Raw genomic sequence first — 27,346 nt, 5'->3', positions numbered from 1 at the left:
GTAATTAAACCATTGGGGACTTTAAAGTTTATTGTTAAAATATCAGTTTGTGTTGTTATGGGAGGCATCAAAAAAATAAAGAACTGCTTCCGACTTCATAGGCAGAGGCTGACAGAATTGTGATCTTTTCACTTCTATGCTTTGATATGTTTTTTTTTTTTTGTGTGTATCTCCAAAAGCTGTTTCTCTACTGTGCCCCCAGTTATGTAGCTTTTTTAAAGTAATAATTCAGGGATACATCTAATTCACAGATTTCCACATACCTAAGGTCTAACTGATCAGCCAAGACATTGTCTGTGTCCAGATTTGGCTTCTTTAGAGTAGCGCTGGAGGTATGAGGCTGACATAGACACTAGAACTAAATAGTGCCAAATCTTTCCTATAAATCCACATCCACAAACATGAATCAAACCACTCAAACCACATCTTGGGCTTCATTAATATCACACAGATGTGACAGTGTGGTTTAGAGGACAGTACCACTCACTGTGAACTATAAAAACAAAAAGAAATGTCACTGCGTAGTTTAACGCTACAGGCAGCTATTTTCCTCTTTGCATGCAGATTTGTCATACAGGCATATTGACTCTAGATTACATTTGAGGATTCTGTTAGTTCCATTTTAAACATACACTATATGTCCAAAGGTTTGTGGACACCTTTTTTATTATTAGCAACAAATATATAGTACAAGAGACAGACAGGTAGGTTAAGACAAGACAAGCAACGAAGAAAAAACAAAAAAAATCATGATAGAAAAAAGCACTGCCATCGAAAAGCACTGACCAACAGAATGAGGCACTCTGGAGCAGCCACACATGAGTCCTCATGCCTATTGCCAAACATAGCTAGAGGGGTATAAAGCCCACCTCCCAACACTGGACTGTGGTGCAGTGGAACTGAGTTCTCTGGAATGACAGGGCTCCATCAAATACCTTTGGATAAGTTAAGGTGACGTTTGTGATCCAGAAGTAATCATCTAACATCAGTACTTGACCTCACTGATTTTCTTGTGGCTGAATGCAATCAAATCCTCACAGCAATGTTCCATGTAATGTAAAGCATTCCCAGGAGAGTAGTGACTGTTGTTACAGCAAAGGGAAGGAAAACTCCCTTTTAACACACTTGATTTTGAAAGAAATATTAGATGAGTGTGTGTCCACAAACCTTTGGACATATAGTGTATATCTTCAGTTTGAAAAGTCAAGATTAAATAGTTAAAGTTATTTAGAGAAGAAAAAACATAGGAATCATGAACATAGGGGCACTTATGGGCTGGAGGTTAGGGAACCAGCCTTGTGACCGGAAGGTCCCCAGAGCCGACAACCAGCAACTGCTCCCTGGGTGCTGCAGATTGGGCTGCCCACCGCTCCTGGCAAGTGTGCTCACTGCCCCCTAGTGTGTGTGTGTGCTCACTAGAATGTATGTGTTTCACTTCACAGATGGGTTAAATGCCGAGGTGAAATTTCCCTGTTGTGGGACATTTTAACACACAGTAAGTCATGCTGTGCTCTAAATCACACTGTTAGCTAGCTATGTAGCTCCAGCAAAATTTGGACACCAAATGTGTGATTTTATTTATTCATTTATTTTTTGGCCAAACTATTCCTTTAAGGCTCTAAGAAATTGTTAGACTGGGTATGCGTCTAAACCTGGTGATGTGTTGCTCTTCATACCTTTACAGCTCATCCATCCATCCATTATCTAAGCCGCTTCTCCGTCAGGGTCGTGCATTTACAGCTCAGTCATTATTAATTACTCATAATTATTAATGTCTGTCAGGCTGATTTGTATTTGTAGTCTGTGCTGCTCAGTAGAGAAAGGATTCTCATTGAAAAAGTCAAACACTAACTCCATTCACTCGGACCTGTTTAGCATCCCTGTATCTGCTGTTGCCGTGCTGTGTGTTACAGCCCCGAGCTCAGTGTCTGACAGTGTCTTCTGCTGTTCTGTCGTCTAAAAACAACAACAAAGAAAACTGACAACTGAGATTGAAAAGCACAATTCTGCCATTTCTTTGAGCGACTCTACTTTCCTCACAGTGTTTGTCACAATATTTTTATCTCTCAGAGGCACGACTTGTTCTGTTTGGTATATTCCTCCAAATCTCTCTCTCTCTCTCTCTCTCTCTCTCTCTCTCTCTCTCTCTCTCTCTCTCTCTCTCTCTCTCTCTCTCTCTCTCTCTCTCTCTCTCTCTCTCTCTCTCACACTATATCTCTGTTACCTTTTTTCTCTCTCCCCATCTCTATCTCTCTCTGTACCTCTCTTTTACCTTCTCTTTCTTTCTTTCCTCCCTTCCTCTGTTTCTTTCTTTTTGTTCAGTGCAGCTTTATTGGCAAACACTATTGCCAAAGTCTAACAACTGCACTGACAGCAATAATAATAACAACATCAACAACATAAATGGAAGTAGTAATGATTAATGATTATAATTACAATTATAATTATAGTATCATAATATCTCTCTCTCTCTCTCTCTCTCTCTCTCTCTCTCTCTCTCTCTCTCTCTCTCTCTCTCTCTCTCTCTCTCTCTCTCTCACTTGTGTCTCTCTTTGTCTTTTTTTTTTTTTTTCTCCAGTGTCTGAGTGTGTGGGGGCTCCCTGCAGAATATCCCCTGCAGGTAGTGAATAATAGAGAAAAGGATTTTGGAGAGTGGAGACAATGACAGAAGGATGAGTGTATCTACCAGACACACGCACTGTAAATAAGACATGCACAACCCCCTTGCAGAGCTACATTGACACAGGGAGATTGTGGAACTGAATTTGGTCCTGGGACAGTTTGCTGAGGACAGGTGCAATGTTAGCGTCTCTACATTAAAAAGCGTTTAACAGCGCTTCGTTTACATCAGTCTCACTCTTTGTTAATAAATGCTTAAACACAACATCAAATCCTCGCCATCACTTTGTTTTTAAAGTGTACAGTACCTAGAGATAAGTTTTGATATCTAATAATCATCCCTGACCAGTTTTGTTTGAGCTTTTATTAGATTTAGCTCTTTATTGGTTTGACTCTTCTTTTGATATGATTATGCTGTGCACTGCTGTAATTGGCCTCGTCTGATATTGTATTGATTCCGCTGTCAGGGAGAAGACTGAGTTAGAGAGAAAGTGCTTTGGGAGTTTATTAAGCCTTACCACTTATGGGAAGATGACCTTTAGCTGGTTCAATGAACAGTGAAAGGACCTTCCTGAGAGATGTTTTGCAGTATCTGCGTGGCTCTGTCTTCCTCAGTCTGCCTGATGATGAAGAGAGAGAGAGAGAGAGAAAAATCAAATTCATACAATTATTACAATTACAACTCAAATGTAGTTGTTCTGCCAATCACGTTAATGAAACAATTCTCCTCCTAAAGGCGCAAACACCCACCCCACTGTATGGGTGAAGCCAGTGATGTGGCAGAAATTTTAGGGTGGCATCCAGGGTGGCCAGTCAGATTTCAGGGTACACAGTGACTAGTTTGGGCACCCCTGCATCTAGTTAGCATGGTGCAAATGGTATTCTTAAATCCTCACATGCTTCCAACAGTAATCTCGATTAGACATTCATATGTTGGTGTCAGACACTGTTCTCTATATATGGACAAAGGTACAGAAAGAATGAAAGATGGTCAAACATTGAGAGACAATTTACAAGAAAATATTCCACTTTTGAGGAAACGTTTCCTGCTGAAGATGTGAGAAAAGCAGCTATAGCTGAGCTAAAGCTTTAAACAAAGTAAGTTTGCACTTAATTTATATTTTTTAGCCTATGCTAGTACATTAGCACATACAGAGACATACATTTTATGGTAAAATGCTTATAAAATGTTGTTGCTCCCAGGATGGTTTGATTTTTATTGGAAGGACAAAATGCCTTTTTTTTTCCCATTTGGGTTGTCAAACCCTGGTCTAAATACTGAATGCTGATAATTTAATATTATATTTAATAATGCAGGATGCTGGACAAGTAATAACTTAATGGCTGTTTCTACTGGAGATTCAATAAATGTAAGGTAATCTCTGATTTGTCACAGTATCGTGCATTAGTTTTGCATTGGATCTAAACAACTAAAGAAGCAAACTTCAGGCCCAAACATATCTGGGCGGATCAACTGCCTTTGAGGTAAAAGAGTAAATTAGATTCTTGGCCATATCACTTTAAATCATTAATCTGCACTCTTTAGGGGAGTTAGAGAGGCTATTTAATTCAGCTGTATTAATTATTCTATTTGTTGAATGTCAGAACCATCTCTCTTTCCCTCTCACACACATAAAACACACAAACATGCAGGCACACCGTCGGTGTCTCTAACCCTCAGCAGTCAGATCTAACAGCATTCAGAAAGTGAAGTCATATGGACTCAAACTAATTATGCGATTCTGAATGAAAAATTCACACTTCAGAGCTGCTTTGTTCAAAGGGAGGAGAAATCCGTAACTTCCAACCCCTCCTCTCTTCATGTTCTGGACAGCTGTCAGAAAAATCTGAATCCAACCCCTCTACCCCCCCCTTCTCCCCCTCATCCTGATTTCTCTCCCAGCCTCTGGCTCTCAGCTATGAAGACCCCCGCTCTCTTTGAAGCTGCACCCCTATTGCTACATTAGCCTTTTCCCTTTCACTTTTCTCTCCTTCATTTTAAGCTCTGGCTCTCCTCCGTGAAGGAGACATTAGTGCATCTCTTTCTGATTTTCACCTTTCCCCTGTTTTTTTTTTTTTCTTTCTCACTGCCTTTACTCTTCCACTCTGTTTGTATCAGGAGAAGCTTTTATCATACTCGGGAAGAAGTGAAGCTCAAACGGTTCGATTGTGCCATCAAAGACTCCATGCTGAGGGGGGATAGGCAGAAGAGTGAATTAAAAAAACACTTTTGGCTTGTGACTGACTCGGCCTGCCTCTCTCATAATGAGGCTGTTTGTGAGTGTGCAAAATAAGCACATTCTTATTTTAGCACAAATTAAATAAATGCATGAATGCTGAATAATCTGAATAATTGATGAATACTGCATGTTTATGGTTCTCTTAAACTGGGGCATGTCAAACCAGCTGTCATGTGTGAGATTCTGTGAAAGTTTTTTTTTTTTTTTTTTTTCTTTTCGCTGAAAGCGTTTAGATCTAAAGCCGTCCCGGAGGAGTGTGTGTTCTTGGAAACGCTTTGTTAATCTTTTGTTTCTTTGTTGTCATGTACTTATAATATTATACTATAGACCTTTCCTGATTAATAGATGTGCCTTTTATAATGAGCGTATACCTGAGGATTCTCTCTGTTATCGATGCAACACAAAACTTTCAAGCCACACAGACTTGCTTTAGTCAACAGCAGCAGACGTCAGCATTGCATCCTGCCCAGGCTCTACAGGTTAGAACTACAGGGTTTTTTTTTTTTGTAAAGATGCACTCCATTGCATATATACTGTTGCTTTTAAAACCTCATACCTCCAAAAGTAGCTTGATAGTGTTCTTAAAGGAGCAATAAGAGATGCCTATGAGCAAAATAAAGAAATGCTATGTATAAAAGCAACTTATTGTCTTTTTCTTAACATAGATTCACCCGAGACAAAGGCTTATTTCATAGCCTTGTATGAACCACTTTATCATAATGGGCTATGGGTCCACGCCCGTGAGAGATGCATAATTAGATCATATGACAACAGATGGGCAAACTCACCACAGGAGAAAGGGATTTGCATGCCCATTGGCTAAAGCAGCTAAGGCTATTCAAGTCACTTTTCTTTTGGTTATCCAGTGGAGTACCAGACAGATGAGTGGCATGTTGCTAAATATTAAATGGATAAAATAATCAAGGAGGATCGTCACATGAATGAAAAATAAAACATCAGGATTAAAGAAGCAGGGTAAGCACCAGTGATGTGTTATTGAGCTGGAAAGCCCTCATGAAGGACAGAAGACTTCAGAGTCACAGACATTGCTTGTTTTCTGCATAAAACAAGTTAACCAATAGAACACGCAATTCTGTTCTCCCTCATATTTCTTTGAAGCATTGCCAACATTTTTTAGTTAGTGGTTATAATTTTTTTTTTCAACTATAAATATGCATCAAAGTATATTTTAGCACTAGCATATATGCTAATAGCATTTCCACTACAAAGTTTCCATTCTGCAGCACTTAGTATGGATGTGATGCTTCATCCTGATCAGGACGAGTAAATAAATCGTCAAGCTGTGTTTCTGTCGGGATGACATTTTCTCTGTAACATCAACGTCAAATGAAAGTGATGGCAAAAATTGTGAATGATTTACATTTGAAGTTAGAAATAGCTCAATCTCAAACACACTATCTGCATTTGGCAGCCATCGTATGTTACATGGACAAATAACTCTTACTGTCTAAACTGGTTATGACAACAAGCGTGTCAGTTTTTGACTGCACAGAATCAACATTTCTTATAATTATCAGTAACTTACCTCTGACTCAGACATCTTTTTAGCAACACTGTTAAGACAGCCATGGACCATCATTCTACTATAAAATGAGGAGACACTAATAGTTTCTCCAGAATATAGATGCTCTATAATGTAAAGGGCAGCTGCAGTTTTAGATGGTACAAATCAAATAAAATAAAATTAAATAAAATACATGGAGTTACAAGAAATATTACACACATTTTTTTTCCAGAGGTGCAACAATACAGATAGTTTTAAGTCACATATTATTTTTTGTTTCTGAGATTGAGAGGTTTAGATTTTTGACATTTTGTGTTGTTTCTGCAAAGTTTCAATTATATACTATATATTTTGTGCTTTATAGATGAAATATTCACATATGCAAAGATGAAATATTTTTTTTTAGTGCCTGCTATGTGAGCCTTTTAAGAAACTAAGCCCTAAAAAAATCAAGAACTTATGAATGACTTTCAAAGCAAGGACACAGAGCGCCACTCATGTAAAACACTATTCTTATAAAGCATCAAAAACAACTAACAGTGCCCCCATGTGGAGAATTCTCAGCCTGCTAAATGTGAGTGTGTTGGTCAGTTTCTCACCTTTCTGCGCCCACATGCCTAGTTTTATCATAGATTTTGCTTTCCATGAAAAATGTCAAATGAGAGACCCTCAGAAGACAGATGGGCTTATCTGCAATACAGTTTACAATTTTGAGACACTGTTTGTTTATGTTTTGTTTTTTTTAAACAATGCTGCATTGCAGTTGTTACACCTTTTTATGTTTTGAGCAGGTTATGTTTGACGAGTGCCGCCTTCACACAAGCACTTAAAATAAACCAGAGACCAGAGAAACATTAGCAGACTAACATACAGAGACGAATCAAGGATTTGTTCTAACATCACTTAAGGCCCTTTGATCCTGTCTGTATCCTGCAGTGGAGCCGCTGAGTTGGAGGGGTGCATGGGGTGTGTGTGTGTGGACTGCTGTGTTAAGCTTTCTGATGCTATTAGAATGCTCTCTCTCCCACAGCAGTGTTTTTTCACAGCTTTGACCTTTAACCTGAGCCATTACTGAGAGCGTGTAATGTGTGGGGGGACCCAGTGCGGAACCACCCACAAACCCACCAATCAGCAATAGCAACATTAGTGCTGTATCCCCATGGGAGGCCTCTGATGCTGCAGACACCAGCTGAGCCCATCCCACACACATGAGCAGATAACAGGGCTGGCCACAAAAGTTGGTCCCTGCCTAGATGATATAGAGGCAATGCAGTGGGAAACAGTAGGTAGTGCATGGATGCTCAAAAGGCAGGGAGAGATAATGTTAACTAGGTAATGTTACACTGTAAAAAATGAAGGTTCCTAAATGTGTTTTTAGCCTGGACCTATACTCTGTATAAATGAAATGCTGTGACCTTACAGTAGAAACACCAAAATAATCTACTGTATTACTTAAATATATTAGATTGCTTCAAAATGGTGCTTTCTGGGGGATACCGGTTGGATGTTGGATTTTACAGTAATTAGCAGTTAGTTATTTGTAGAGCATAATGGCAAAATAATGCAGTCTTGAGCAGTTTTGCGCATTTCTAGCAGTTTTTAAATGACATTTTATTTATTTCCATGTTGTTATTTTAATGTACAATGTATTTCATGTTTTTGCAACATGTTATTCCCACCCTAAATACACATTTGAATGCATTTTACATGGTGATATTTTGGTATCCAAGCCATAATAGTGTTTTGTGTTTCGCTTAGTTCATCCCATAATGTTCTAATTAACAGATATTCATTTACTGTCGGCTTTGTAGTCTTAACAACTTAAAAAATGTGATCATTGAACACTGAATCATTTGCTGCTGGAAACTAGCTATATAGGTTTGCCATGTTTAACATCTTTCCTTGTTGCTCCACATAGGAGCTTCAGGAGTTTCACATTAGAGCCCATATTACCTGTACATTAGACATACAGTTAAGTATTACACATTTATAATACAGGGTGTATACTGTAAATAAACTAAATCACTGTGTTTTGTTTAAGTCTGATTGGAAAAACCTTTACTTGCTATAGAACCTTTACTTTATGTGGAGGTTCTTGAAACTCTCAAAAGGTTCTTTGTTACTTACATGTCTCACTTACAAATGTGGTCAAAGAACATTTAAGAGGTTCTTCAGGGAAGCAAAAGTGGATTTTCCATGGGATCACTTTAAATAACCCTGTATGGCACCTTTATTTTTTATAGTGTGCCTTTTGCACTTGCCTGTGGTCTGTAAAATGAGACTGAGCTTTTTACTTAGTGAACTCAGTGGTGCAGGTCACTTTGCATCAGTAAGCATTTAGAGAAATAGCAGTGTTGGAAGACAGGATGGCTTTTAGTGGCTTGCTCTCAGAATCAGAATTTCATGAATGTCAAAATGGCTAGGCCCTAAAATTATATTTAATTCCACCAAGGCAACAGTGCTTACATCATCCTTCATTGCAGGTCAAGAGTAGGTCAGTCTCTTGACCTATTTCTTCCCATTTCTGTCACTGCATGTTTTTACTTCTTGTTATCTGGATTGTGGAAGAGATGGGCTGCACCCTCCTCTTATTTAGCATGACTCCTGCTAGAAAGGGAGACCTTGAATGTGATGATAAATGCCCTGGAATATGACCTTTACATGTAGCTAATAGGGGTCTTTACTGTCACCTGCAGCCTTATCAACAGTACAGGCTGCTGAGGAAGCAACTCTGGGGAAGTGTATAACTGTGGACGCCCAATGTATTCTCATATGTAAAACAAGCAAAAGAATATAATGTAGTACAGCTTTATGCTGGGATTGCTTTACAACTATCAATGTAGGCTATGGTATGGTATTGATTTTGTAATTAAATGTAATCTAAGCTTTGCTTCATCTGTAGCATACAGCTGCTTGCCATGGACATTTAATAAAAGATTAGAAAACCTGATTAGAAACTAGAACCAATGTAGGATTTTTAAGATGATACAAAATGCAATATTTGATATTTCAAAATCTGATGTATCTGATATATCTACAGATATTATTTTTCTTCTAAAAATATATAACAAAGAATTTCCATAACATTTGTTATGTGTAGTTATGTAAGAGTCCTCACCAAGACAACATGACACAGTGCGGTTTAAAAATAAACTTGCAACTTGGGGATTTCACACTTTAGTGTTATGAGCACAAATAAACATCTTGGTATTATCGGTTTAAGTGCACCCAATTAAATTTAATGATTATGTTCAGCTTACATTTACTTTCATGTCCCCTCTGGCTTAATGACTTCCAATGCATCGACTGTAACTAAAGCCATATGACTCGCAGGTATATTTACCATTGCTTCATTAAGGTACTAAGTTGAGGTTGACTTCCTATTCAAAATTTTCTGTTCCACCTTAAACAGTGCAGGAGTTACATTCTGGCACCTGAAATGCAGCATGAAAGGCAACATGCATGTTGCCAGGCCTATTTAGGGTAAGAGGAAAAGTGATTATTCAGATAATGTATTTAACATGACAATTAACAACATACCATGAACACAGACGATTTCTATTCAATTCTGCTTGGGCAGCTGATTGTTGTGATTTGTGGTGTGTCAATCAAGTGTGTTGCCAATAGAGTGCCCTCTGATGAACAAACTACGCAACAACAACACTCCTAACACGGCTGACGGAGCTGTCTTCTGACTCTTCACTTCTTTTTTTAATCATCATTTATTGCCCGTTATAAATGCCAACAGAGATTTGTGCTCTTTCGTTAAGTACAGCAAAATTGTTGTCCATGGTAACTGTGTGCTACAGAAGATGTCTGTAGAGATTACATTGAAAAACTCTGGAATACTCCTTTACATTTCTTTCACAGGAGAACGGTGGTGGCCATTTGTTTCTCTGATGTGGTGATCAACCGTGTTGTTCATTAAAGGATTCACTGAAGAGTTTTATCCCAGTCTGGCTTGCTAACTAGAACTGTAATCAATATCTGCATTGGAAATGCAGGCTGATTCACTGTATCTTGTGGTACAACAGCCTGAATTCATGCTTTTAATAGTAAATTGTGCATAGCAGGATATCTCACTGAATACAAAACACTGCGTAGCTGTTACCCAGTGAATTTACTGTTTGTGTGTTGTTTTGACTCTCTGTCCTGGTTTCCAGAGTCAGTAAACAGTGGTAAAAGCTATAAACAGACAAATGCTCATAATTCTCAAAAAATAATTCTGCAAAGTTGGAGATGGTGGTTTCATGCTGATACAACTTATCAGCATAATATTATTACTGAACAGAAAGCCACAATTTCACATTTATTTAAACTATTAACAGTGGGGATGCACTAACATTTAGCCATGAAAAGGAGAAAGAGCTTTGAAAAATGCTGTTTGTTCCCTTCGCTCTCCTGAGCTGGTCAGCGAAGATACCTTTAAACAATTTGGGCAGCAGCAACAATGATCAACAGAAAAAAAGCATTGGCTGTATAGAAGTATTTCACACTATAGAAATGCTCCACACATTAGACAAGTAATCAAAAGATTATGAAGCCAGATTGGGTTTAATACAGATTTGGTAAAACACCACATCTTGCTCGACAACTAATACAATGAATACAACTAAAGGCATAAAGAAAAAAGGACCTGTAAAGCATCAGTAGCCACAGAAGAAAATCCACAAATAACAGTCCAAAAGTACAAATTATATTAAAAAACTTAATTGATTGTCTTGAATGACCAACCAGGTTGTTTTGTCTGTTGAAACTTATTGTGCATTGTGAAAATGTCCTGAAATATCATTATGTAAAATATTTGCCATACTGCCCAACAATATTACAAAAATCTTCAAATGTTAAGTAAATCAAATGAACCTTCCTGGCTTCATTCAGCATGTTGTAAAGCAGACATGTCAAACTGGGGACCTCCTGGACCAAAGTGTTGTGAATATTAGCATTTACCCTTATCCAATGCTCTGAATTCAGTTCATTAAGGCCTTGCTACCTGATGAGCTGGACCAGGTGAATTTAATGAGGCAGTGTGCAGAAATCAGCCGTGTTTTGGCCCATGAGGACTGGAGCCTGACACGTGTTGTAAAGAATAGATTTACCAGCCAAGGATGTGTAATATAGATGAACATTTATCACACAGTGTTTAATACACAATAGCTTATACTTTTTGCTGTTTGTTTATAGGAGAATAGTGTATTCAACAGAATGAAACTCTTCTCCTGTTTGTTTTTGATATAGTAATGAGTGCTAGAAGGCTTAATTGTTTATTCCAGTATGTATTATGTATAGTATGAAAAGGAACTTTTAAGTGTTGGCAAAATGACAATCTCGTTATCATGACCCAGTTTGCAATTTGTGCTATTCTGAGCATAATGTGAATATTGACAGTACATAAAGAAAACTTTAAAGAAATTGCATGTTTTATTACAAAAGGAGAATAATTAGGCATTGGATTTAGTGCTGTATATATGAAAATCTATATGAAAATTTTTTTAAAAACTACAGTTTTTTAACCACTGATGAATTTTGGCTTTTCCAACTTATCAAACCTCAGAAAAAATGAAATATTGTGGTACATATGTAAAAGTCTTGTAGTATCTTAATGTAATTTTGTCACATCATCCACCTCTGCTTGCAGCATATCTTGCAACAGTATCATAAACAATAAATTGCATGATGTCTTATTACACAACATAGATATAGAAGACTTTCATTTCTCATAGTGAGCAACAGACAGCAGCATTCGCAAGTCTAATGATTCTTGGGGGAATATTTGACCTAATGATGATCCAGGTTTTCACGGTATCTCGCATCTAGCATAGGCTATTGATGACTCTGTCCAGCCACTGTCTAAAAGCCAGTCTGATCCCCTTTCACCATCGTGTGGCCATAATGATAAGCTATTTTGTTATGGAGGCCCATGGCTCAATTTCATGGTGATTATGCTGTGTAGCAGAAGCCAGTGAGTCTGAGCTTAAACTTCTTTAGTATATCTTTGCAAAACTCTTAACAGTATAAAGTGAAACAGTGAAAAGCTGATGGAGATATTTGTTGTTGATGGACCAGCTTTCTTCATCAGCTACTTATACACTGTCCATCAGTGAAGATTCATTAGTGATTATGGATGGATGATAGCAATATCAGAAAATTTGTTGCAGAACTTTCAGAATGTTATGTCAGTCACGTCAGTGAAGCCACTGAGTTCGCATTAGATTCACTTGGTTGGCAAATCAAGCAGAAAGTCATTAATTAATTCAGGTTTTTGAGGAAATTCCCTTCATAACCCCGAGGCAATAGATGCTGTCTCTCTCCCAGTCATGAGATAAGTCTCTTTTTGCATCTGTTCATTAATTCCATTTGCACAGTCATGCTTATGGCTGATAACCTTCGTCATAATTATATTTTTTTTCCAAATAAATTCCAGCCTGTGCTACTGTCTTTCCCTCTAGCCTAATATTTGAATCGTGAGACGAAATTGTGTTCTGTCTCTGGAATGGCTTTGCTGACAGTCGTACAGATACAAGTTCTAACTCAAAGAGCACTGAGAGATGGGATCTCCGATAGAGTGAACAACTCGAAGATCGCTTTAGTTTGGATAAGAAAGGGTGAAATCCAATCTGTTCTCCTTCAGAAGCCGTGGCTCAGCCACTGTGACTGCTTTTCAGGGATGCATGGTTCTGTTGTGTTTGTCTAAGCTGCCATGGCTCACCAGGACCCCCACTGTCAGGCAGAAAATGAGAAAATTGATGTATTGGGGGAAAGATAAAACACATACTCTTTCCTTTAGGATGCTTTTCTTCCTATAGGTTTTGAAACCTTTTCTCCATATTAACCATTAGCGACTAGTTAATGGTTGTCCATAATACAAAAATGAGAAACATCATTTTTTTCCAATGAATCTACTCTAGATAGCTTGGATACTGAACCGTCAATTACATGCACTTAGAAATGAAAATGAGGCTGTAGGGTACAGTAAGCAAACAAAAAGTCCATTATCTGATAACAGTATGCAAGTCAATGCAATCTGCTGTGTTATGTTGTACATGCAGTATAATATCCCATTATCAAGAGCAAAATGTATGTGTCTGTCATATTCCTGCATATCTACATTTAAATGTTTTCCATTTGGCCAACATAATAAAACAGAACCTCCCCCACTGAGGAACTGTTAACTCTTTCATATAATTACATTTGTTGCCAGGCAACGGAGAGTAGTCCCAGACACTTCCGTAGTCTCCCCTCATAGGCTGCATCCTGTTGTCCCAAGCAGAGTGAGTAGCGTAAAAGATGGTGCTTTTTAACCCAATCTTCTAGTAGTTCCTTTCTCAGGTTGCCCAGCTCGACTGACCCGACTACTATATATCGGTTGACCTGTAATATCAGGTAATATTGCAGTCCCATGAACTTTTATTATCAGGCCCATTCTGTGTGATAGAACATTAGTAATTAGTGGTTCATCTAATAATACAATAAATCTTTAATTTAAAGAAAACCATCAAAAAATACAAAAATTATATTTGAATAAGGAAGGCTCAAGACACTTTCTTTCACTTTAATGATGAAAGAAATTTTATTGTTATTTAGTGTTGAAGTATTTTTTGTTAATGTTGCTGTTGTTATTATTGTATATTAATGAAACCTAAAAAACAACAAGGCAATGGAAAAACGTCAGTAATAAACAGTTACTTTTATACCACGTAGCAAAAAATGCTACTCCAGGAGATCTTGCACAATCTGGCAACCCTAACATGTTGAGACTAAACATATTAGTAATGAGTAGTGCAGAGGAGCAGAGGAAACGGCATCTTTTAACCACATTGTCTTAACATCTTTTTTCTCACTAAACAACTTTTTGCATACCCCACTAAATAAATGAACATCTACATAATTCTCATTATCAGCAGTATTTTACATCTATATTTTCTTATTCAGCTGTGCCATTGTGTCTTCAAATTGACAACATACAATGATAGTTTTGTGCAAATTGTGGTCAGTATAGCTGGAGTTTTTGGTCAAGTTTTTAGCCAGTTACTTTTTAGCTAGCTAAAGAAAAAGAGATAGGACATAAAGCACCAATGTTAGCAAGCTAAATAGCCAACTATTCTTAGAATTTTAAGTAACTTCACAGGTTATTTTGATACAGTATTTCTATTAAGTATTTCAAAACAGTCACACCAGTATTACCTATGTATTGTTTTTACTATATATATAGATACTGCTAGTATTGTGCTGATGGGGTAATTAGTTAAGAGGTGGCATCATAGGAGGCCAGTCAGGTAAGAATGTTTTTGCCAGTTCAAACTAAGAAAAATCATTGGGTCTCATTCATTAACTTACGCATTAGCTTACACAGTTTTTATGAAGAATTTTTTTTCTTAAGAATGGTTGGTGAATTAGGCCTCATTCACCCATGTTTCTTAAATTTGTTTTTGACAAAAGCCATAAGAAAAACTCTGCATCAGATTCATGACATGTTCTTAAACCATAGAATTGTTTGTAACTTTGTGCTCTTGAGTGTGTGTAGATTCTGTTCTTACCTAAGAACAAATCCTAAATAAGAAAACATTGGTGAATGAGGCCCAATGATCCTGGAGTTAATAAAAATAGCAGGTTACAAAACAAGCAAGGAGAGGGAGAGAAAGAAGCTGTGAAGGAGACTGACAGAGCCAAAGAAGCAGGTCTGATAAAGGTTGCTGATCAAGAAAAAAAAAGAGTTTGTTGTTCAAGCCTTCAGTCAAAATTGCAGAATTTATAGAAATGTTATTCCATTAATACATCTTCATTTGTGAGACTAAATAAAAAAAAAAGAGAAAAATATATTATTTTTCTGTCAAATGTCACTATGACCATGTCACCTTGACAATTTTATGCAAGTGCAACTACAGAACAAAATTACATTATCTGGTTGCACAAGCTAAAACTGTACCAATACTTAATCTGTGTATTTGAATATTATATTTAGGACCTGCAGAGAGGTGCTCTCACCTACTTGACTTTAATACCCCTGTTTCATCTGATGATGTGTGCAGTTGAATAAATGTAGTGTTTAAGTTATGAAAGATCACCTGCTTAATACACTACAGACAAACAGATCTTCTATGTGCCAATTTGACCAAACAGCCATTTTTAAGATAAAGTTCCTAAAGTTCACAGTGAACAGACATTTTACAACCATTAAAAACTGGAGCAGCATGCCCCCAGGATCCCTCAATAAAGACTTAGCCCCCATATCTGTAAACCTCTGTTGACACGCTGTGACGGGGAGCGATGTAGTGGACGTATGTGTGGAGGTAAGCGACTTTTATTGAGGGCAAATCCGGAATCAGGGTCATAACGGTCCAGGGTCAAAGAGCCAATATGTAGAGATCGTGGGTCAGACATGACAAATAAAGAACAGAGCCTCTAACAAGAATCAAACACTACAAACAACACAGAGATTCAAACGAAGACCAATACAGCAAACAGGGCCGGGACAAGGGCCGGGACAAGGGCCGGGACAAGGGCCGGGACAAGGGCCAGGACAAGGGCCGGGACAAAGACAATGTGCAATCACAGGGCTTAAATACAACAGGGATAATGAGGGACAGGTGGAAAACAGGTGGAGACAATCAGGGGAGGAGTTACAAAACAAGGGGCTGGACTAAACCAAAACAAAAACACACATGGGCAAAACCAAAACATGAACACATGGACTGGGAGGGGCCAATCGTGACACACGCCTGGTGGAGAACATGCTAGCCAGCAATCTGGAGCAGTAGAAGGAAGCATTTTGACTGCACTGGGTGATGAAAACTGACATTCTAATATAGACACTTAGGAATGAGCTATCAACAGCTCTACCTCTGATTGCTGCTAAGAAATCACTGCCACTTTGGCAGACAGAATCATTTGACTCACATGAAAGAAGACTAACCATAAACTGCTGTTACATGACACGCAGGCAGATCATTTTGCTCTTTACATGTGCAGCTGCTGTGTCTTACAGGTGGCTTACTACCATGTAGCTTTACAAACAAAAGCTTGCTTCCCGTCACCCCACTGCTGCACTCCCTTCACTGGCTTTCTGTAGTGACACGCATCAGATTTAAAACCTTAATGCTTGCCTACAAAGCCAAAAATGGACCAACCCCTACCTACTTGATGGCAATGGTGAAATCTCGTACTGTACCACGAGCCCTTCGAGCTTTGAGTACAGCTCGGCTTGACCCGCCATCCTTCAAGGCGCCTGGAAGACAAGCGTCGAGAATGTTCTCTGTACTAGCACCCAGGTGGTGGAACGAACTCCCACTGGCTGGCTGTACAGCAGAGTCTCTTGCTGTCTTCAATCGCAGACTGAAGACACATCTCTTTACACAGCACTTAAATAAGCATGCACTTATGTATTATATTTTATTGTGTTGCAGTGTGTATTGTAGTTTATTGTATTGCATTGAACAGCAAAGAGTTCTGTATTGAACTCTGTTCCTTTTTCTCTGGGTATCTACAGTGACTTAGTTTCTAGCAGTATCTGAGCTCTGGATTGTCTTTTTCTCTAACCTATTGGTAACTAGCAAAGATACAAGAAGTGCTTTGTCTGTCTAGAGAAAGTAAGTCGCTCTGGATAAGATCGTCTGCTAAATGCTGTAAATGTAAATGTAAATGTTAGACTGATAAAAACTGATGCACTACAATTTATCACAGAGTTAGCATATATAATAATATGAAACAGTATCACCTGGTACTTTTGGATGTTGGAAATTTTAGCCCCCTAAAATCAGTTACAACCAAAATGTTCATATCAGTCTGTCTCTAAACTTCTCTTTGACACTATCTGGCACAGACCAGAAATGTCACCAACATCTGACCCTGGCTGGAGGCCTCATGACTTTGAGACCGTTACCCAAGAGGCCACATCCATTGAGTTGTTTGGCTAGAGTGTGATTGAGTCTGGATTTCTTTCAAGGCTAAATGAAATCAGTTCTTTCTCTCCGCCCCCTGCCCTCCCTTCTCCACTCTATTATGGTTTCCTCTTGTCCTATTTTCTGTCAAGGTAATGTCCTAGATTCTACTCATGTCTCATTATTTTGAGAATCTAAAAGCCAGTGTGTAGATGAGAAGCCCCTAGTTCACTAGTCAGGTTGTGGTTTATGTCATGATATACATTTTATATATATATATATATATATATATATATATATATATATATATATATATGCACATACATACATTGCTCTGTTGCAATGTATATGCCATATGTGTTTTGAAAACAATCTTTTTATCTGAAAAATCTGAACTGTATTTGTGCACAGTCAACCATATTGAATCTCTTGGCATTGCAGATTCAGCCTTGGGCAAAGTGATGTATTGATTGCTAAGGGCAACTGTCTCATGCATGCACATGTGTAAATCTAAATGTATGTTTTAATTACATTTCTCAGCATGAACAAAACATTAAGTATCTGTGATGGAACACACTGCTTTTTGTGTGTAAATGAGGCCATACAGTATGTACTGTACATACAGCAGCTGCTGGTATCTGCAGCACTCACCCAGTGTCACCTAGCTTCAGGCATCTACAGTCCTAGTTATTAGTAGGCTGTAAGTGGAGTGCTAGCTATGAGAAACTTAACTGGTTCTCTAGAGCTTAAATGGGCCATATCCTACATTTTCCGTGTAGTTCATTATATTTTTTCACCATAATGTTGGAAGAGAGGGCTGCAAAAGTATTATACCTATCAATAGTAGACAACTGTATCATCACAATTTAGAGCCCCTTCCCAGCAACAGCAATGAAAGAATGAAATGTGCTGTCCAGCTAGCTATTAGTCACATTTTTTTAATGTTTAAAATGTTTAAATGTTGATGTAACACTGATGTGTTTCCTAAAGACTGTATCAAGCTAACAACAATCACAGTATATTTCACAGTAGCATTGAGCATGAGATTTTACAGTCTCCTCCTCTGCGTGATTGATGCTGTGAAATGACATAATGTGACTAAAAACTGTTTTAAAAAGTTGCAGAACAAAAAACACCTTCAGAACAAATGTACTCACACACATGGACAGATGCAATATTTATTTAGATTTACAACAATATTTTACATTCACAAAAACCATGTGACCCATTGCTTCTGGTGTAGATATCAGCAACAAAACTGTAAACATTTTGTAATTGTAAAATTCTTCAAAGTTCTTTTTCTTTGGTGTATATGCAGTGTTGTACAGTGGCTCCGAGTGTGTCTCAGAAAATCAAATTTTAAGAGCTCTACCTACTAGGTATTTTACTGTAGACAGTAAAATGTAGCAGGACTGTAGAAGGAAGGCAGAGCGAAACTGCGTTTCGAAGGTCTCGGCTCTGTGACTTGTGCTGTGTATTTTTGGAGTCGATAGGATTGGTAGTTTTTAATAAAATTAAGTTTGAAAATTAAAAACCTCCCATAAGAATGAATGGCAGAATGTTCAGAAATTCTAACTGACATTGATGATGTTACAGCAGGCCACTCAGTCTCACAGACACAGCTGTCATGCAGGGAATCTACTTTAAAATCCTTAAACTTTCACCTAGAAACTCTTTTTCAGTTTTAAAGGGTAGAGAAACTTGTCCTTTCTGAAACCTCAAAATATCTCCTCATTTTATCAATTAGCTTTAGAGTTATAAGCATTTGTTTGGCACTAAGCACAGAAAACTGCCCCATTCACTCCCAAGTAAATTTCTCAAAATCAATTTCTGCTTATTTCCAGATTTTCTCTGTGTTTAACTTGTCATAACTCAGACATTTTCTTCTCAATACACACAACGTTACACCAAAATAATCCTTAAGGGGTCTTATCTCACACCATCTATCCAGTTAAGCGATAGAGTAAACATTTCCAGAGTTATGACTGTTTGTTCAGAGGGTGCAAATCAGACTCAAACAAGGCTTCTCCACTAAGAGCTGCATAATAACAGAGTCACAGTTCATTTGATTAACCCCCCCTATATAATATATTCCTTTTTTAAATATATGTACATATATTTATTATTCCTGTTATATTTTTCACACCCTAATTATTAATACTGTCCTGTGTTGCGTGACCGCTAAATGTCCTTCGGGATCAATAAAGTACCTACCTACAGTGGGGAAAAAAAGTATTTAGTCAGTCACCAATTGTGCAAGTTCTCCCACTTAAAAAGATGAGAGAGGCCTGTAAAAACATCATAGGTAGACCTCAACTATGAGAGACAAAATGAGGAAAAAAAATTCAGAAAATCACATTGTCTGATTTTTAAAGAATTTATTTGCAAATAATGGTGGAAAATAAGTATTTGGTCACCTACAAACAAGCAGGATTTCTGGCTGTCACAGACCTGTAACTTCTTCTTTAAGAGGCTTCTTTGTCCTCCACTCATTACCTGTATTAATGGCACCTGTTTGACCTCGTTATCTGTATCTGTATCTGCCCACAACCTCAAACAGTCCCACTCCAAACTTCACTATGGTGAAGACCAAAGAGCTGTTGTAGGACACCAGAAACAAGATTGTAGACCTGCACCAGGCTGGGAAGACTGAATCTGCAATAGGCAAGCAGCTTGGTGTGAAGAAATCTACTGTGGGAGCAATAATCAGAAAATGGAAGACCTACAAGACCACTGCTAATCTCCCTCGATCAGGGGCTCCACGCAAGATCTCAGCCCGTGGGGTCAAAATGATCACAAGAACGGTGAGCAGAAATCCCACTGAATGTAATGAATGACCTGCAGAAAGCTGGGACCAACGTTACAAAGGCTACTGTCAGTAACTCACTACGCCGCCAGGGACTCAGATCTTGCAGTGCCAGACGGGCATTTCAAACTTTAGACGAGCGCGTCTGAAGTTTGAAAGAGAGCATGTGGATGTTCTGGAAGAGTATTGGCAGAATGTCATATGGTCAGATGAAACCAAAGTAGAACTGTTTGGTACAAACACAACTCGTCGTGTTTGGAGGAGAGTGAATGCGGAGTTGCATCCAAAGAACACCATACCAACCAAGCATGGGGGTGGCAACATCATGCTTTGGGGCTGTTTCTCTGTAAAGGGACCAGGACGACTGGTCCGTGTACATGAAAGAATGAATGGGGCCATGAATTGTGAGATTTTGAGTGCAAACCTTCTTCCATCGGCAAGGGCATTGAAGATGAAACATGGCAGGGTCTTTCAGCATGACAATGATCCCAAGCACACTCCCAGGGTGACAAAGGAGTGGCTTCGTAAGAAGCATTTCAAGGTCCTGGAGTGGCCTAGCCAGTCTCCAGATCTCAACCCCATAGAAAACCTTTGGAGGGAGTTGAAAGTCCATGTTGCCCACTGACAGCCCCAAAACATCACTGCTCTGCATGGAGAAATGGGCCAACATACCAGCAGCGGTGTGTGCCAACCTTGTAAAGACTTACAGAAAACGTTTGGCCTCTGTCATTGCAAACAAAGAATATATAACAAAGTATTGAGATGAACTTTTGTTATTGACCAAATACTTATTTTCTATCATTATTTGCAAATAAATTCTTTAAAAATCAGACAATGTGATTTTCTAAATTTTTTTTACTCATTTTGTCTCTCATAGTTGGGGAACGTGCACAATTGGTGACTGACTAAATACTTTTTTCCCCACTGTACCTACCTACATACCTACCCACCCACCCACCGCATTTAAACTGTATTTTCCTCAGAATCTCAGGCTTTGTGAATATACAGCTTTGGCCCCAATTTACCAGTTCATATTTTTCTTATGACCTTAGTGCGAAGGTCCACAGAAGTCTAAAATATCAGCTAAAACTGATGTGGACAGCCAAAATTAGACCTTAATTTAATGCCTTTTTCTTTGAAAGAGGGCTCATTTATACTAGCTTCCCCTGGGTATGTATAAATGATCTCTGTTGAGATTGGCTGTCCTGTATTGTGCCTCATTTAAAAGCAATATAGGCTGAAACACTCCCGATAATAGGCTGACCTAAGCTAAGGCTGAATAGGTGGGCACATATAACTGTTGGTTTAGGTGACATGACAAACACAGCAAATTCAAAAAACAGCTATTTTGCAGCTTTCAATAAATTAACTGTGTGTACTGGGAAGTGTATGATACATTTTAAAACATTAATAATGTTTACATTGTACGTAAAACTATTTTATTAAAAAAACATTTAGTTTTGCTTGATATGGGCCAGTTTTAAATACTCATGTCACCAAAAAGGTTAATTTGCAATAACTTGTAAACAAAGGGTTCCTTTTAGTGACATTAGTGTTTGTGCTTCTGAGCATTTTCATTGATTTAAGCCCTAGTCTTGCAAATGTCTCCACCGTAACAGCATCAGCTTGGGAACGTGCACCATAGCATTTGCCTAATGCAGACACAAATGTGGTTACAGTATCTGTGTTCCTGGTAATCATGTTTCACGTTTCAGCAAATTAGATCATCCTATCGCACACACACACATGCACCAACACAGACATCAAATTACACTGTGTTAAAAAAAAAAAAAAAACGCTGCCCCCCTACCAGACTCCTAATGCCGTCTACAGCAACCTCCTGTTGTTATAACCCTGCTCAAATGCGATTACTGTCATTTCTATCTGTCACTTTCATTGGCCTCACTCCTTCACTAACTCGGCGAAAGGTTTTGAAGTGAAGCAAACGCCATTCGCTTCCAGGGGTAATCTGAGCAAAGACCTGGAGCATCAACACTGATCTGTTCAATAATTCATTTGTGAAGTCTGGTCTAGGTGTGATAGTGTCCCTTGAGTTGGGGGGGGACTTGCCTTTGCTGGGACAAAGTGTTTTCTTGGCTTTCTTCAGATTTTTCATGTGTCAGCAGTTTGGTTTGGGTTCTAGCGCAGCCTGCATACACTTATGGACACTAGGATGTGTAAATGGCTAAAGGGGCTATTAGGCCATTTCTCTTAGTCCTCTAAGGAACACAGCACTTTACTTTTAGAGTGAGCCATCACAGCTGGTTGTGGTCTGTGTGTCTACATTAAAAGTGTTTTTTTTCTGCTTGTTAAATCACATTTTTGGCGTGGATGATAAATTCACACCCACAGAGAAGAGAAGCGATGCTAGGCCTGTTCTTCGTGCTTCAAACAGCTGGTGCAGAATGGGAGGGCCAGATGGCCAAGAACACAGCTCTGTCAAAGCAACACTCTTGGTACCAATGTGTTGGATGAAGTATCTTTTCTCGCTGGCAGACACTGTGGCTATTAAGGAAGACTGCCATCTGTAAAGTGTGGATTTAAGGGAGTATTGCCTCAACAGCAAAAGTAGGGTCATTAGGTAATCATATGCATGGGTAATATCCTCAGAAGAGTGTCTTTGAAGTTATGCTGGAAGGTACTAAAAATATGTTTTCACATTTTTTTTTCCAAATATGTAACATATTTGTATCAGATGTTTAAAGGGCTGTAATGATACATGTGTACAGATTCAGAATGTTCAATATGAGGTCAAGATTTCATTCAATTTTTAATTTTGTGTCACAAAAATCTTCATTATATTGGGCTCTAATTACACATCACACATTCAAAATAAAAACTTGATCCAGATAAAACTGATCCATAAACAATGCAAAAATAGGATGCAACCAAATGCCTAGTTTTGATCACAGACAGTGGCTCCATGGATTGAGAAAGGCTTGAGGCATATTAGTGATACCATTTAAAATTGTGATATACTGTTTTAGACTACACCTTTTTTCAGTTTTTCGATACTGTTTTAACATCATTGCACCATTAATGTTTAAGTTTCCATTATTGAAGTTGATGAGTGTATACCTCCTGAGTACTGGTATGCCATAAGAATGTCTTACATACCTGACATAGCTCATTTTCCTTCTCCTGAAATCACCAAAGTGAACATATTGTAAACATCAGCCAGAAACCTTGATTTCCAGAAATTGCAGAATTACACTGATTTCTCAAATTCTCTGCCCACTTCAAAGAAAGACATAAACAAAGTCATTCAAGGTGGTTATGAAATAGTTCATTATAGAGAAGCTTAGCCAGTCAGATCTCTTTACAGTGGTGTTGATACCAACCAGGAGTTGTGACGTCTACAACACAAATATACTCACTTTATTTACTTTATATTCCCATTATATGAAAAAACAATGTACTAGTAAACTTAAATATGTCTTCTGAGTTTTTATAGGTAATGTTGATGATGGTTTCTTTGGGAACTATATTGTCTTACAGTGTCCCACATGTACGCTATATGGACAAAAGTATGTGAGCACCTATACATTGCACTCATATGAGTCACAAAGCATATGTCTGTCCAAAAATGTCTTTTTTATGCTATATCATTAACATTACCCTTCACTGGAACTAAGGGGCCTTGCAAAACCTGGAAAAACAGCTCCAGACAATTATCTCTCCTGATGTTGCTTCCAGAGGATGTCGTGCAACAAAAGATAGGCAGTCAGCGCTTCAACACTGTGCAGCCCTGCTTGTGAATTTTCGCGGCGTATCATTTTGCGGTTGAGCTGTTGTTGCTTCTAGATACTTCAGTTTCACATTAATAACACTTACAGTAGGACTAGGGCAGAGCTAGCAGGACAGAAATTTCACAAACTGACTCGAAAAGGTAGCATCCTATGACGGTGCCATGTCACTGAGCTTTTCAGTATTACTCATTCTACAACCAGTGTTTTGTTTATGGAGATTGCAGGGCTATGTGCTTGAGTTTATCCACCTGTTAGCAGGGTGTGGCTTAAACACTTGGAGCCGGTAATTAGGAGGGGTGTCCACATACTTTCGTACATATAATGTACCTCTCCACTATGAATAGATAAAAACATTTCAAAACTATCAAACAGTATCTCAGGCTTCATGTAGTGCATTCATGTACGTTTCATATCATGTATAAACCCATCTAGAGATCTTGGAACAAAACAAATAATGTAAATTTGCACTTACTTAAAAACACAGCACAGTCATACAGTCAGTAATGGATGAGGAGATTATCCTACTGAGATATTATTAGAGGTTATAAGATCTCAACATTGCTCAGACACTTCAACTACACTGTATTGCAACTCAATATATAGATTCCTGTATTGACTAATAACAGCAGTGACTGTTTTCTTCAGTTACATATCGGTCCATTGATCTGAATCAGAATCCAGCTTTGCTGTCCTTTAGGCTTTTGTCCTGTTCCCAGTTGGAATATGGGTCTATTTAAAGCTTACTGTGTGGCACACATTTTACAGTCACTAGCTGCAAAGAACATGCAAGCATGGAGAATTTTAACGCTCAGTGTATGCTTACTGATCTTAAATGAGCCATAATGTTTATGTTTGCTTTATCTGTTTTATGTCATCAGAGATGTTGATTTTGAGATACTAATTAATAATACTGTTTGTAAAAGAGCCCTTGATGTTTTGTTCTGGAAGAGCTCCACAAACTAGACTGACTGCTTGCACCTAAAAAGCATCTACTGTTCTTTCTTTCTTTCTTTCTTTCTTTCTTTCTTTCTTTCTTTCTTTCTTTCTGTCTTTCTGTCTTTCTGTCTTTCTGTCTTTCTTTCTTTCTTTCTTTCTTTCTTTCTTTCTTTCTTTCTTTCTTTCAGAGCTTCCAGAGAACTGGACGGACACTAAGGAAACCCTTCTAGAGGGGATGGTGTTTAATGTGAAGTACCTGGGCATGACGCTGGTGGGCCAGCCTAAAGGAGAAGACATGGCGGCTGCTGCTATCAGGAGGATTGTCACTACGGTCAGTTATCAGTTATGTGTTACAGGACACAGTGGGCCATAAGACTTTGTATGAATCACTTTTGTGTGTATGGTACCAATTGGGTGCTAGTTTATGAAATGCCTACCACTGGAGCACTTGTCAGTGCTGTCAAGCAGTTTCAAATCGTCCACTCATAATGCTTGTGTGGTTTTACTCACTTTTACACACTCATAGTTCATTTTTTTTTATTTACATATTTTAAACATTTAGATAGAAATGCAATCATACGGCACCGAGACGTTAGCAGCAGATCCTTTAAGTCCTGTAGGTTGTGAAGTGAAGCTGCTGCTGATCAGAATTGTTGTTCCAGCACATTCCACAGATGCTCGATCAGATTGAGATCTGCCAAATTTGAAGGCCAAGGCAACACCTTGAACTCTTCATCATGTTCCTCAAATAATTCTTCAACAATGAAGGCAGTTATGAAAAGTGTTTTTATTTGCTGAAAGAGGCCACTGCCATCTGGGAATACTGATGCCCTGAAGGGGTGTACCTGGACCACAACAGTGTTTAGGTAGGTGGCTCATGAAAGCCTGGACCTAGGATTTCCCAGCAGTATATTGTCCAGAGCATCACATCCTCCACCAGCTTATCTTCTTCCCTCAGTGCATCCTGGTGCCATCATTTCCCAGGCAAACCGCACCCATGTACTTGGCCATCCTTGTGATGTAAAAGAAAATGGGACTTATCAGATCAGGTAACCTTGTTCCATTGCTCCAAGGCTCAGTTCTGACAGTTCTGGCCCTTGCACATCAATGAGCCTTGGGCACCCAACACCCTGTCGCCGGTTCATGGTTTGTCCTTCCTTGGACCACTATAGGTAGGTGCTGACCAGGAGCACCCACAAGCCTTACCTTTTCAGAGATGCTCCAAACCCAACAATTACTCAGTCTTTGTCAAAGTCACTCAGGTCTTTATGCCTGGCCATTTCTCTCGCATCCACCATGTTGACTATGAGAACTGACGGTTTGCTTACTATTTAATATGTATATAGAGCTTGACATGGGCTGCTGTTATGAGATAATGAGTGTAATTCACTTAGTCTTTGAGTGGTAATAATGTTTTGGCTCATTGATGTAATAATACTGACTGTATGCACCAAATAAATAAGCAAAACCTGAACTTCCTTTCCCTCTGTGTTTTCACTGATAATCATATGTATACATGGCATAACTTACTTAAGAAGTATGCCATTGTTCTCCTGAAGGTCAATTAAATCACCAGAACACACTCAGGTTTGCTTGGTTCTATAAACCTCAGTTGGATACTAAAAGGCTGAAACACAATGTATTGTTCAGAGAGCATGCATTGCTGTGGTTCCACTCTGTGTGCTGAGTCAGTGTCCACATACAAACACATGGGCACACCAAGCACTCTTGCTGCTCAGCATATGAGCCAATAATTTTTAGAGAATAGCAAAGCTCTAAAAGAGCCTAATAGCACAAGATGCACTTCTAAATTAGCATCAAGACACAACCTGGCAACCTGGGATTACTTGCATTGATCTGCTTTAAAAAGAAAAAAGTAAAACAGAAGCCATCAATTGTCTCCCTATTCCCTTGGAAACTGAGCCGCTTGAATTATATTACGAGGGATACTTGTTTATTTCGGAAGTCGAGGTTACCCCATGCCTAAACACAAAGCTTATTCTCAGCGGGAGTCGAGATGATAGTAGAATGCGCGACAGCAGCGGATTTTCTCCTTGTGGCACAGCAGAATGTATATGATGGGGAAAGTTTTACTCCAAATAAACTCTTGCTGGCAGATTGTGTGAGTTGGAGATTAGACGCTAGCTTCAGTCCTCATCTTGCTCTGATTTTTTTATTTCTATACACAGTGACTACTGTCTCCAGGGCACTCATAGACCCTCCAGATATGGTTTGTCTGATATTCTTGTTTCTTTTTGTCCTTGAAAAGTACCCCCCACTCCTCTGCTTTTGAACCGAACCTTATCCACCCTCTCTCCTCTCCTATTGAGATTGTTTCATCACTATCCACTTCACAGCAGTGTTCTAACTAAGGTTTGCTCAGTAGAGTTGTTTACAAAAGTTTGGGCTGCCTTGGTCAAATGATATGCTTTGTTAAAAATAAGGGAACACGTGCTCTACAGTTCTCTGGAAGCTGCACATTTAATGCACAGTTCCTCTTTAGTGCTAAATTGAACATGTTGCAAAAAAATAAAACGTATAAAACTGGACCCCAGTTGTGCACAAGGTACTGTGCAGCCCATTGGGCCCAAGTT

General features: G+C 38.6%; 1 protein-coding gene across 2 annotated transcripts in view; it reads left to right on the top strand.

Annotated features, from left to right (window-relative positions):
• si:dkey-71h2.2 (low density lipoprotein receptor adapter protein 1) overlaps window positions 1–27,346 on the top strand; it is a 70,763-nt gene that overhangs the window by 9,225 nt on the left and 34,192 nt on the right. For both annotated transcript variants that reach the window (XM_017710507.2, XM_017710508.2), the window contains exon 2: window positions 24,941–25,083. In XM_017710507.2, coding sequence (XP_017565996.1) covers window positions 24,941–25,083 — 143 coding nt within the window. The remainder of the gene's footprint in view (window positions 1–24,940; window positions 25,084–27,346) is intronic.

The sequence above is a fragment of the Pygocentrus nattereri genome, chromosome 4 (assembly GCF_015220715.1).
Source record: "Pygocentrus nattereri isolate fPygNat1 chromosome 4, fPygNat1.pri, whole genome shotgun sequence".
NCBI lineage: Eukaryota > Metazoa > Chordata > Actinopteri > Characiformes > Serrasalmidae > Pygocentrus > Pygocentrus nattereri.
Note: the sequence above shows the minus strand (reverse complement) of the source record. Positions and strands in the feature narration are given on the sequence as shown.